A 13744-nucleotide genomic window follows, 5' to 3' on the forward strand; every position below is an offset into this window, starting at 1 on the left:
CAGACAGAGCGAGAGAGAGAGAGATGGAGAGAGATGGAGAGAGAGAGAGAGAGAGAGAGAGAGAGAGAGAGAGAGAGAGAGAGCTCTCGCTATCTATCTGACACACACCTCTGCACACCACCACCAGCCAATAGTACAATAAACAAACACATGAAATCAGCGCCGCTACCGCTAATAGCTAGCGCGTTTAACAACAGAGCCCGATGAGAGCGGCGGCCAATTAAAGGCGCGTCTGTGGGCAGCCCCAAATGACAATCTTGTTATTTCCTTCCCTCCGTCGGGTGCGTGGTGCGCAGGAAGTCATTACGAGAGCGCGGGCTCCGGGGACAGCTTTGGGAAATGAGAGCGAGTCGGGGAGCGACAAAAAACAAAGTATTGAGATAAACACCCGCCATTAGCGCAGGCAGTTAAAGCTCCATCTCCTAATCCTCAGCTGGACTCCAGAGGATGTTAACCCTTGCTATGCTGAGGTGCAGGACATTTGCACACTTGATTAAGTTGAATCTCTTTCACCTGAGAAACTTTACACCAGTTTGGTGAAGTGCGGACTGACTTCAGGACTTCCAGTGCTCTCAACTTGCTAACGACTAACTTTCGAAGGCATGTTCTAATCTGTTTCCGCCCAATAAAGGCATCATCAAGCACCAGTCGTTTGCAGTCTAGATGCGGCGGGGTAAACATCTACTCTGGAGGAAGTCTCGGAGTACTCCACAAGTTATTGCTCATCACTTTTTTTTTTGAAAAACAAATGCTGCAGGGGTCAGAACAGTTGCTAAATACTGAGAGAAAGTCCCTACGTTTGCAACATTGAGTAGACACTCACTTCTTCACAACTCCCGAGCTCCGCCCATTGTCGTCATGTTAAAGTCAGCCTTATCGATTATTATGAGAGCTAGGGACAGTTTAAAATTGTGAAAATATATCACACAAGTTCCCAAGTTTTCTTTAAAACAAATGAGTACCTGCCTGAAATAGGCAACTCTATAATTACGCTAGTTCAAATAATCAATTAATATTGTCGATTAATTGATGAATCGGATAAAAAACGTTTTAATTTCCATCCCTTTATTCAATATGCAAAAATGTGAATTTGATTCGGATACAGGTTTGGTCCGCTTTGTAACTCATTAGTTTTGTACGTTCTTGGTGATTCAGTCCAAAACAGTCTTTTATTTTTAAATGCCTCTTTCACTTAAATTGTATTAAAGGGGAAGTCAACCCAAAAATGTTCTTGACAATAATATGTTCTATGTACCTCCACCAGTCCAAAGATGGCATTCATATTAATATAGTGTTTTTGGAATATGAATTAAGCAGCAAAATCCATCTCAGGGGGGTGGCCGTTTTGTCACTTCCTGTTGAATGAAAATGTTGGGGTTGACTTCACCTTTAAAAAAAGACTTGGCCTTTTTGCATTTCCATTGTCATTACTATGATGATCATAGCTTCTTCCAGAATGCTGCCCAACATTCTTCCATTCAAGTGCCACATTTTTTTTTTTTCCCAAGTAGAGACACATTAATGATGTTCGCTGACACTGCGCATTCATCAACGAGAACGCAACTCTTTATCGGCCATCGACTCCCAGCAAAGTTTATGGTGGGGTAGCTCATTGGACGATATCGTTGGCGGCTGCTGAGAAACGCATTACGGGCTGTCACTTGTCCCGCCGTGCGTCCTGCATCATTCTTTAAGCACATGAGAAGTTCATTACATGGAGGAGTGCAGGATATTAACCAGCGTGTCCAATGTGTGGAGGCAAATGTGAGAGGAGTCACATGGTAAACAAATGCATCCAAAGTACTTGGTAATGATACTTGAGAATATTTTGAGAGAGTTGCAGTGATTATTGTCCACATTGCTTAGATAAAATTGCTTTCCGGACTAGCGAGGTTGCTACTAAAGAGAGCTTGAAAAGTGGCTAGCATGCAAATCCCAACTGTAGTGCAATTAGACAAGCGTTGAAAGTGATGATTTCCAAACATTTTCTCCTGTGTTCCTGTTCCTGTGTTGTTCTCTAGAAATGGCACTGTAATGGGGTTAAAAACTGGAATCGGGGTAAAAAGTCTACTCGGTTCACCCTTGGCGATAGCATCACAGAGGAATGAGTCTCGAAACGTGTTCCAAGACAACCTGAACAGACCATTTGCAAAAGATTCAATGTCCTGAGGACACAATGACCTGTATGAATGACAATATTCACTGCCATACACAAACCGATTAATTTAGCAATCAAAGTGGGACATTCAAAGTTGACCTGCCTGATCATCATTTCACTTTAACACATCCTGTAAAAGGTAGCATTTTATCACCTATTGTCTGTATTAGTCTCTCGATGAATGGCCTCAGAATGAGAAAGGGCCTAAAAAAAACCCCGATCTGGACATATTCTGGGACTACATGCATTTCCTGTGGTGTTCTGCAGAAACCAACAGAGGTGGCGAATCCAGGTCCAGAAAGTAAAACCCTGTGACAGTTTGAGCCACAGATGCTCGGCACCAAACAGTGGCAGGGTTTCACTTTCTAGACCTGGATTGCCACCTTTGAATCCGAATTGGGGGTACAAAGCTGACGTGGACCTTTTTTTTGTCTTTGGAGGTAGCATCACAACTCCTTTAACACTACCTGTAAAAGGCGTCATTTTCTGTGTTATTTTCTTTGCTGTTGTTGTATAAAAATGAATACAAAGTTGACCTGGACATTTCCCCTCTTTGGAGGTAGTTAATGTTAACCAGCTGTAAAAGGCGGCATTTTTTCGACTACTTCCTATGCTTTTCTATATTAGAGACAGAGAAGTTAGATGGTGGGACAGCTATGCAAAGTTGACACCTGAAGATCATTTCTCCCGCCTTTTTGTGTTGAAAGCAACTGTCGCCTTCTGATAAGTATGCTGTGTTACTGTGTGAAAGTGCTTACAGTTGCAGTACTCTATCAACGGCAGACTTTTTTTTTTGCAGGATCTTCGTGTGAAAAGGCTATTGTTGATGGTGACCTCGCCACATTGAACATAAAAGCACTGGACTATTTAGTGATGATGATCACTCTGGCCTCTGTGGTCAACAGAGTCATTCAAACCTTAAAGAGCAGCTGTCAAAAGGCCAGGATTTTTTTTTTCTTTTTCCTTTTTTTTCATGTGTAATGCTTATAAATGCTAAGCATCATTTAGGAGGCGTCAACGCCATTGTTGTCCTTTTTCCAGCGTATCCATCTTGTTGATTGATCACGCCGTTCGTCTGACATCAGTTTTATGGCCTCTGAGATGCGTCTGAGTGTTTCCACAATGCCATCCAATTAGAGCGCTCCATTCATCATTTGTGCGGCGGGATCATTATTAATTGGGCGAAGAGTCGGGCTGACAATCCCCCGCCGAGATGGGCTGCGGCTTCTGGACGGGGCAGTTCACACCATGGTAACCCAACTTTGAGGACGTAATGGCAACGCGCCTCCATGCCCTTTTATGGGCAACCATTCAGCCACTGATTAAATCAGCCGCCAACGACCAAACTCCAGCTTGCAATATTACAATCAAAGTTTGGGCATCATTTAGGCAAGAGCAATCATGAACGTGAATCAACCCATACTCTGAGAGGCTTCGAGGCATGCCTTGGGTGTCTCCCATCTTTCCTACCTTCATTTCCCGCAGCTAGACCGTCAGGCTTGGTGATGCCCGTGCTCTTTTTCCGTCTGTGTTTCTTGCGGTTGGCGTGCGGCGAGGGAGGAGGATCAAGCTTAGGACTCGTAGCGCTGCCCGCACTGCAACTGGCCGGGTCGCTCGTTCCGTTGGCTGAGGGCGGGAGAAAAAAAAGAAAGCGTTACTTTTCATATAGAGCAGGGGTATCCAACCCGTTTTCAGCACAGGCCACATCAGAGGCTGAGTTTCAACAGTGAATACTATTAATTTTGACTAATTTTTGATGTACAAATGCATCTAATGATGTACAATTTGGATAATCATATTTGAATTTGAAATTGCTAGAAAATATATCTTTAAGTTCTTCTATGACAGTTAATATGTCTGCAGTGCATCAGTGATGCCATGTTTATTATTGTTTTTAATGTCATCGTACTTAACTGGTAAATATGTTAAGTATTACATAATGACAGTCAGGTTAGCATTTTTATCGGTGTATCTCAAATGTTGAATCTATTACCCCAATGAGCGACAACTAGTGGTTTACGTCAACCATATGATACAGATACACATAAGGTACCTAGCTGGCACCGTTTAATGGGAATTTAGCAGAACACGTTGCCGAATGTCAGCTAATAATGTCTTGAGACTTGATGAAGCAACATGTGGTTCCTTATCCAAGGTTATTGTGAGCACGTTCCAACTACATGTAAATAATTGTCATCACAAGGCAGCTCAAAGTTGAGTAAAATTTCGTCAGAAGACCTTAGACGATGCAATCCGCGCACCCGTGCCATACAATCCACAATAACAACATCGCGTACCCTCTCCGAGTGATCGCTGAACTCCATTGTAACTATTTGTAGCTTCTCCGGGGCTAGTAAAACCAAGGATACAAAAAGCACCACCCCAGTGATGAGCCATTGTAGCCCTCAAGAGCCAGTAATACGACCTTAACAACATGGACTGGGCTCATCATCTGTTGCCAAGGAAACAATTCAGGACTTCCAAGAGTCAATAAAGCTCAGACAACAAATTGAGTCACTTGTTTGCTCCCTAAATTGCGCAACTATTTGAATGCCTGACTAAACCTCATATGCATGAGAAATGTGCGTAAAAGCAGACAGGAAATGGTTACTCCAGTAACTGTGCTGTTGCTTTCCGCAGAGCGAAAGACAGATACGGGGGCCATCAGTGGACAAATGGACACCTAAATTGGCCTCCGGCAAAACTATATGACTGTCTGAGAGTGACGTTGCGGCGGGGGTGCAAAGAGGCAGCTTTGTTTCTTGTAAGTGATTTTATAAATGTGATATTAACCTGTGCTACCGTTGGGCAAAGGGAGAGAGGGATGGGACAACGGGAGGGGGTTGTCAGCTCGCCATCCGTCTGATTTCCTGGCATTTGACATCACTTTCCCTTCTCCTTCCCCTCCGGATGCCATTATGAATCTGGGAGAGGAGGGTGGCGGGGTGAGGGGGTGTAGAGGGGCCCGAGGGAAGCAGGGAAGGAGGGAGGGCCGGTCGGTAGATGGGCCCCATATTGCTCTCCTCTTACCACCCTGTGTGGTGCTGGCAGCCTCCTCTATTGTCTCCCATCAAAAGCTCATTGTAGTGTGGCAAACTCCATTCATTTCCCTGAGCGCCGTCCCAGCCCCCGGGGGCCGAGTGCAGGAGGACAAGAAGGCTCGGGGATTATTGCTGTTGTCGTTGCCAGTTGCACATGCCGTAATGTGCAGCGCGGCGCCATTAGCCAGTGTACAACATTAGGCCTAATTCAGTCATTACCTTTAGGGAGATGGGGCTGTGTTGGAGGAGTGGGATGGGCTCAGCGGGGGATTGAAGATGCGAACGTCGAGGAATGGGAGCGTGATGGTGGCGGTGGGGGAAACTTGAGATGAGGAGGCCCGTGGTTGCTTTGTTTGGAAGTGGGCAAAGGTGTTGGAGGCAACACCTGAGACTGGATTTAAGGTGAGGAAATTGGATTGTAGGAACATTTGGCGGCGGTTTTTGTGCAGATGACAGGTCACGGTGGACTGTGCTTGACATGGGACAGTAATTTTCTATCAATTATACAGAAAATACATATTTTTGAAATTCCTGGGGGGGGGGGGGGGTGCTGCTGCGCGGGGGCCCCTCACGTCCTTGCAGCAAAAACCACATCAAATCACATACTCAAATTAGTGAACATGACTCCGGCAGAATTACGAATTTTCGACAAAATTTCATAACTGTAATGGGCCAAATATGCACTAATTACATTAGGTGAGGTTGTGGATGGAATGTTAACAAATAAAAAGCACTGTTTACCACGTGCCTAGTTCCATGCACCTTGTGAGTGTTTTCATTTTGTATCCGACTGTTTGCCCTGTTCATTAAATGGTTGAAAGTGCATCAGCGACTCTTGCTCTTTTTCTTTGTCACTTCACTCGAGTGGCGATGTGTTTGAAGCTCACTTGTAATAAATTAAAAAAATATTTTTTCTTAAATTGACAAAGGGATTATTATTTGAATAATTACTAAATGGGGCATTCTTAAGCGATATAATGGGGGAACACTCTATCCCCTTTAGTTGTCTCCAACGCTCATTCAGACTAAACAATTACAAATCAAATCTATAAAGGTTATCACAATGTTTCAGCCTGAGAAGCGATTAAAAAAGGGGACGTTGCATCACATTAATAAACATAGCTGCGCTGCTGGTGTTGTCTTGAATGGCAGCACACAGCCACACATGTAGCACATCCTGGTCCAGGCGTCTGTTTCAATTTCCCTGCTCGCCTACAACAGCCCCCCTGAGACGAGTCATTAGCTGGCTCAGACAGCTGGGGGCACGGGGGTCCTCCGTATGCCCCCCCCCCCCCCTCCCACCGACAACCTCCCACCCTCGGCTTCCTCCTCCCTCCCGATGCTAACGTCTGTCCTGCCGGCTCTGCGCCGTATGGCGGGCCTGCGAGACGGGAGCTGCAACCCGCCACTGACGTGACAGCCAGCATTTGTTTAATGTCGCTTGAGGTTAAAGGGGAAGGCTATGCCTCGAGGGGCGGGGTGCTCTTACAGAGGCGTGAACACCTCTAATTATCAATTTCTGCCCCTAATGTTGTGGAAAATGACCCCCGGGTCTGCTCATCCTCTACCTGAAACAAAGATGGAGATATGCCTCACCCTGTGATTGAGCCTCGAACACAAGATTGAGCAACATATCGCCCTGGGCCATATATGGCCCAGCGAAAGCAAACGATTGTGCGTTTGATTAGCCACGCCACCGCGAACGCAGAATGACCAATCACAGCACAGAACAGAATGCTGACAGTTGGCAAAGATAACTTAGAGTAAAATATGTGTGCGTTAGTGCTTGTTTTGAGTTTCATTCAGTTCTGTTCATACAGCACGGTAAAAAGTAGGCTTTAAAAAAAAAAAAAAAAAAACAATAACCGATCACTGATACGATCAGAAGGTGGACCAATCTATTCAATTTATTTAAACAACTGGTTTATTTACTTTACAGTCTTATTTTGCAGTTCAAATCAATGTGGCTGCGGCGCACCGTTAATGTGGAATCCTGCTAAACTTTGTGAAAGAAGTAGTAAAGCCATAATTACAGTAACGATTTGAACGAAAACATTGCTAGGCCTTGAGTACAAAACACTCAAATGAATGTACGACAGTGTCAGAGCGTGCCTTCAGTCAAAGAACTATTAGTTGTCGCTAGCTAATTTCTAGCTCAGGCGGATTGTCTTGCCCCTTGCGATTCATGTCACAAAAAGTCCTGATTATTGAATGCAGAGTGAAAAAAAAAAAAAAGAATTCCGCCCAATATGCTTGTAAACCAGTCGAGAGCTAACAATCATAAATGTCAAGCATATTTTCGACTTCTTCTACTACACTTCTTTGTATTTTCTGGCAGTCTGGATGCTGTGTGACACAATGCTGCCTCTCACAGGCCAGTCTTGGTACTGCTTCATGCATGGTTTGGGGGAAGAAACTAACAATTGTTTATGGAGATATTGGTATGTGTGTGATGTGCTGTCTCGGTCAACTCGAGTACCCCTCACTTGCGAATTTTCACCCCATTAAGTGTGGGATTATTTACATTTTTTTTTTAAAAATGGTGACGATTTGAAGACTCAATGTGCGTACCCAATTTACGGAGCACCGATAAGCCACAACCAATCTATATTTTCTCAAAACTCTTCATTTCTGACTTCTCAACAACTGCAAGATCATATCGCAAATACATAACTGGAGAAGTAATTTCATTGTTATTCAAGAGGCTGTGTGCGACGAACGCTGTGATTCCGCCAGGCCCCTTGACACGGCAGCCCTGCCTGTCCTCAATCAAACAGCTGCAATTAATGGCAAAAATTAGAAACAATCACCGCCTCCCCCTTATTATCCTCAATTAGAGTGTGCTAATCAAGGCCTGATAGCGCTCCGCTGCTCTCTCCAAACTAAATGTCAAACTTCATTACGGCCCGCCATCGAAATCAAACCCCCCGAACATGCCATCACCTTCACATCGGGAGGCCCGTCGCGGAAAACACGCTGCTGAGGGAAAAAAAATGGCTGTGCATTCATTTTGCAACTTAATACTTCTGTATGCTATCGATACAACTGTGCAGGAGGCACCCATTAATAGATGAATAGTTTCAAAGTTAATCTCAGTGCTTTAGATTTCCCAAAATTAGAAATGTGATTGTGGGTTGCCCCTAAGCAGATCTAAAAACAAATATTGTTTCTTTTTTTCCAAGCTGCTGTGCCCTACAATATTGTTAATTTAAGAAATCCTCCCCCAATTAGATAACTAGATAAATATCACTTTGATAGCCGCACAGCGGGAAAAAGCCACATTATAACATGTATGATTTAAAAAAAAAAAAGAGTTTGTATTGCAAAGGGTATCTGTAGTCTATCTTTGCTGTCTATAGGAAATCAGAAAGCCAACTGACGATCTTGATTTAAAAAAAAATAATAACAATCAAACATGAAGTAACATTATTCAATCATTTGAGTTTTTAAAAAAGCAGCTTTAAATCATGGTTCGTAACATGCATTTCGGTCAAGGCGCTCGCGGACCAGCCAGGACATCACTTAAGTAAGCATGAGCACAGAGATTGACTTTTCGAAACTTTGCTGCTCACAATATTTTGGACTTTCGGATTAATATTACTTTCCGCTATGTTGAGAAACTGGAAGAAAGACGTTCGACTGAAATGCTTAAAAATTGAACGCAGATTTTCAACGTGGCTTTGAGCCTCTTGCTTTTAATTCACTGCCAAAGATTGAAGTGTAACAAGGTCTCTAAACAAGCATGCGGCGCATTAAGATTGGCGCCCCTTATGAGCACCAGTATTAAAAAAAAAATTGAGCCTGGATTTAATCAAAAAAATAAAAAATAAATAAAAAAATCTACACTCAATATTCAAGAGCTGTTGCGAGGCGTGCATCCGCCTTGGCACAATAGCTTTACAAATGAGCACATTCTCTAAATAATATGGAAATGGTTACGCGGGCTAAGACGTATTCATTCTGGGCCGAATCATCAATCTGATGCTTTTTTGCATCCCGCCGTTGTCGTCGCTTTTCGTGTTAACCTGCAACCTTCGCCAAGGATAATGGAGCGACGGGGCTTCATTTAGGTCCACAACAGGAGCACCCTTCACTGCGGAACACCCTCCTTTGATTGTTGAACAGGGTGCGTTTTGATGGAAGACTGGCGACGCATTTCAATCATCTTTTCTGAGAGTGTCTATGATCACTGGCCACAATATTTGGGATGGCTACACGATTTAATGAGAGCCGGCTCAAAATATTGCTTTTGAGGACCTTCGTACGCTTGAAAACTCACTTTTTTTTTGGGGTGAATCCTTGTATAAATATCAAAGTATTTTTTGGGGCCATGGACTTGACACCCAAAATGTACTCAGTCGCACTGCCTGAAAAAAATTGCCACTGAAACCAGTTTGATCGACGGACATGTTTAGAAAGACAAGATTGAACAGAAATTCGGCCATTTTGATTCTGAGCAGCCATTTTGAATGCATTGCAAGGCTCATACTTTGACAAACTCTAACTCAGGTATCATAGAAAGATAAATTGCTAAGCTTTTAGCCTATGGAATGTAATTTGGACGGAGCAAATGCCAGTTCATTATTTTTATTTGTAGTTTTTTCTCACCATCGACACAGAGTTCGGTTGAAGTATTATAACAGTACGCAGAAAAAAGTTGCCTGAAACTGAATAGGAAGTGAGACATTTTGATTCGCAAAAAGTCATTTTGGCCGAATTCCGGTGCTTGTTTTAGGACAAATACGTAAAAGGAACTTGTATAATCGAGCCCCAGTGGGAAACGGCTTTTGGAGACAGATGGGTGATGCTAAACTGAAAAGCTTTTTAGAATTTGCCATGCGCAAAGCACGGCTCCAGAGTTCGATGATAATTTTGAACATTTGCCATGAAAAACAGGTTGAGAAAAATCAGCCACCGACGCATATTTTACAGATCAACACAAAATTGGATGAACATGGAAAAGTCTCAAGGGTCCAAGGCCAAAATCCACTATGGGCGAATTCCACTTACTCAAACTACAAGGGAATTTGCTCAAATGACACCCCAATCACAAGTAGGCAGGTATCCATGACAAATTGGCAAAAAAGCAAAGACAACTAAAGTTTGATGATATTTATGAGACTTGGCCATAATCATAAGCAATCATCTTTGTGGTCTTCTTAACCTTATTGAAAGTACTGAACCCCGACAGTTTCATATGTGCCCTTTGTAATTATACTTTTTTTTATATTCAAAAGTATCCTTAATCAGCGCACAAAATGAACCGTGCATCATTTGCAAAACGACCAAAACCAAAACTGCCAACACTTGCTGTTCAATTCCGATTTCATGTTGATCACTCAAACTCGTGTCGGGTGCTAATTATAGTGATCGGATTGGTTAACCCTGAACATACATAAAGTGGAAACTAGATTTAATGGACCCAGAAGCAACGGTTCAACATACAGAAAATACTGTCCAGTCAACTCAAAATGCCGCTTTGTACAGAACCTTTCAAAGTCTACAAAAAAAACCGAGTACTAGCAATGTGGCCCATGAATGCGACCAGACGTGTTTTTTTAAAATTAGTTTTCTGAGCAGGTTTTTTTGTTTTTATTAGTTCTAGTTTTTTTGAAAGCGCTTCGTTTTTAAAAAAAACATTTTCATTTAAGAACCAAAAAAGGAGAGTTGTGACCTAGCACAGCGGTTTGGACTCAATTAAGTGACAAAAGCAGGGAAGCCATTGAGCCGCACGAATGGCTCATCGCCTCAAAGCTACGTCATCTGGCGGCACTTTTTTATTGGCTGCTTCTGGATGACGTCGCTTCTGGGCAACACGCAGTTAAAAGGACCACAACACCCAGACGACTGTTTGACCTTCCTTCTTCCGGCTAAGGGCAGTGCTCTAATACTGAAATGAATCAATTTAAAAATCAACCCCAAACACTCATCTATGAAATTCATTGCCAGAGATGGAAACGAAGGACATTTTTGCTACACTAACGCTGGTTAGTTGTAGTTACTTTTGTAAACGTAAAACTTACTTTCAGTTAGCTTTTATTTTACTTTCTTAACGCAAATGTTTTTGTTTTTCAATTATAGTTTTAGTTAATCCGTTAGTTTTCGATAACTAAAATAACCTTGCAGCCAACGCACACTTTTGCCAGTAAATTCAAGTCATTGTGCTCGGGGCGTGCTTGCTGATGGGTGATGGCTGTGATGTCCAAGGCAGACGTGATCGCGCTGCGCCTCCAAATGAGCAACGGGGCTCGTGCGCCGCGATGACGAGGGCCTCGCAGCCGGCCTCCCGCGGCGCTCGTAAAGTGCGCTCTTTAAACTGCCACGGCCCCTGGGAGAGGGCGGGGAGGGAGGAGGGGGGGGGCACTCGAGTGGCGTCAGGGCGGGGGGAGTCGCCGCCGCCAATCTAATGAGAACTACCAGAGTGCAAACATGCATGGAAATGACTGTTATTCTGTTGATGTGCATTTAAGTGCTTTTTTACTGCCAAGCACAAAGAGAGGGAAATAACTGGTGATGAATGGTACCCCCGAAAAACATTCATTTTCCTCCCCGCAAGAGAAGAGAGAAGCATGGGGGGGGGGGGGACGGGGGTCGATGATGGAAGGCAAAGACGCGCACGCTGAATATATTATTTGACTTCGGTCGTCGACACCGACGCTACGGCGAGGTTGGCAGGAAGTTAACCTTCAGTGCGACTCGACTCCGCACGGGCTCAAAAGGTCACGTAGATGATCGCAGGCCTGATCAGCTCATCAGCCAAATGAGCCTCGCAACACTCGTAACGCGCCTTAAGTGGCCCGAATTCTCATTAATATGCCGCCCTGTGAATGAATAGAACGATTACAGACTTTTTCTCCTCAACTGACCTTATTTCTTATTTGCGTGTTGCCATGTGAACATGCAGATCGAATAGACAATGTAATAGGTATTGCGATAATTATTCATTACAAAAAAGAAACCCATTTCAACAAGATTTGACTCCTTTTTTTAAAAAAAAAAATGGTTTACTGCTGGTCACCAGCTAATTTATTCTAGGGATGTAACGATTCACTCAAGCCCCGATTCGATTCGATTTTCAGTTCCCGATTTTCGATTCGATTTTTTTGAAAATTGCTACCATGCTCGTGGTTCTGCAGCCATCCACAAACGCAATACGCAATGATGTTTGGGGCAAAAGCATCATTTGCTCTACACTCTCAACATGTGCTATGCATCTGGAATGAAAAAACCTTTCAAATCATCATTTTCTAGATGAATTTAATCAACTCAATTTTCGGTTAATCGAAACGATTAATCGATTCATTGGGGCGACTTGATTTTAAATCGTTTTTGTTTTTGATTAATCATTACATCCCTAATTTATTCCAAACCTAATCTAAATCTATTTGCGCAATCTAACTGTAACTGTATTTGAGCTTAATTGGGATTTACTATCTACGTGTAGACAAGGCCTAGCTCAGGAGAACTCAACTTCCCGCCACACGCGAACATTTTGGGCCATCAGGGGCAAAATCAAGACAAAAAAAGCCTGATTGCTCTAATGTGTGTACCCAGCCTAAAGGATCTCATCTTAACCCAATTATTTTAAAACTAATTTGATTGTTTTTCTCATTTTGAAACAATTTTAAACTAATCCAAATCTGATCTCAATTTATCCACTTTTAATTTGTCATAGATTTCCAAATTGTCCTCATTAGGGTCTTGGATGAGCTGGAGCCTATCCCGGCTGACTTTGGGCAAGAGGCGGGTTAAACTCTGGACCAGGCACCAGCCAATTGGCGGTCACACATAAACAAACAATCATTCACACTCACATTCACACCTACGGGCAATTTAGAGCCTTCATTGAACATAAGACGCATGTGTTTGGAATGCGGAAGACAGCCGGAGCATCCAACGAAAGTCGACGTGAGCGTGGGGAGGACATGCGATCTGGAGCCGGGATTTGAACCAAGAACCCGAAAAGTGTGCGGCGGGCATGCTAACCAGTAACACCCCCACACCCCGCTGCTTTATACGACCTTATCCTATCTTTATGCATTGCTTACGGGCGGCGCTGCTCGTACTGGTGTTGATGGCGTCATTCCACTGGTCGGCGCTGGAAATGGAGAAGGAACGCTGGTGCATTCCGTCCTTGCTGCCGCCAAACAAAGACGCGCCGGTCTGCAGGGACGTGCTGCTATTGGAGTGCGGAGCGCCTGCCGACAAGACAAAGACAAGAACATGGCGAGTTAGCGCACTTGTGAGCGAGAGAAACCAGTCAAAAGTTGTTGGGCGTTTTTTTTTTTTTTCCGCAGGAGCACGCTCACATATCCGCACGCGCGCGCACACACACACAAAGCTCCTCTAATTAGGCCTTAATTAACAAGATACACTCGGAAGGCTAATTATCTCGCCTCAACCCTCTGACTGCCACATCCATCTCTCTGCGCTGGCGTCAGCAGGCGCACTCCTCCCAACCTCCAATCAGGCGAGCCGCCGATGCCTCTTCACTAATTCATGGGCTCAGCGGCACCATGTGGGGTGCTTCCTCCAGCTCGCGGGC

The 13744-nt window shown here is 43.9% G+C and overlaps 1 protein-coding gene across 2 annotated transcripts in view; it reads right to left on the minus strand.

The window, feature by feature from the left end:
- Positions 1-13744, minus strand: part of agap3 (ArfGAP with GTPase domain, ankyrin repeat and PH domain 3) — a 79043-nt gene that overhangs the window by 22108 nt on the left and 43191 nt on the right. The window contains exons 12-13 of one of the 2 annotated variants that reach the window (XM_086042351.1): positions 13266-13397; positions 3629-3784 (exon numbers count right to left, since the gene is read on the minus strand). In XM_086042351.1, coding sequence (XP_085898477.1) covers positions 3629-3784; positions 13266-13397 — 288 coding nt within the window. Of the gene's footprint in view, positions 1-3628; positions 3785-13247; positions 13398-13744 lie in introns of both variants that reach the window. The other variant, XM_086042350.1, reaches the window with a different exon arrangement.

The sequence above is a fragment of the Filicampus tigris genome, chromosome 10 (assembly GCF_054856515.1).
Source record: "Filicampus tigris isolate MCC_2025a chromosome 10, RoL_Ftig_1.0, whole genome shotgun sequence".
Lineage (NCBI taxonomy): Eukaryota > Metazoa > Chordata > Actinopteri > Syngnathiformes > Syngnathidae > Filicampus > Filicampus tigris.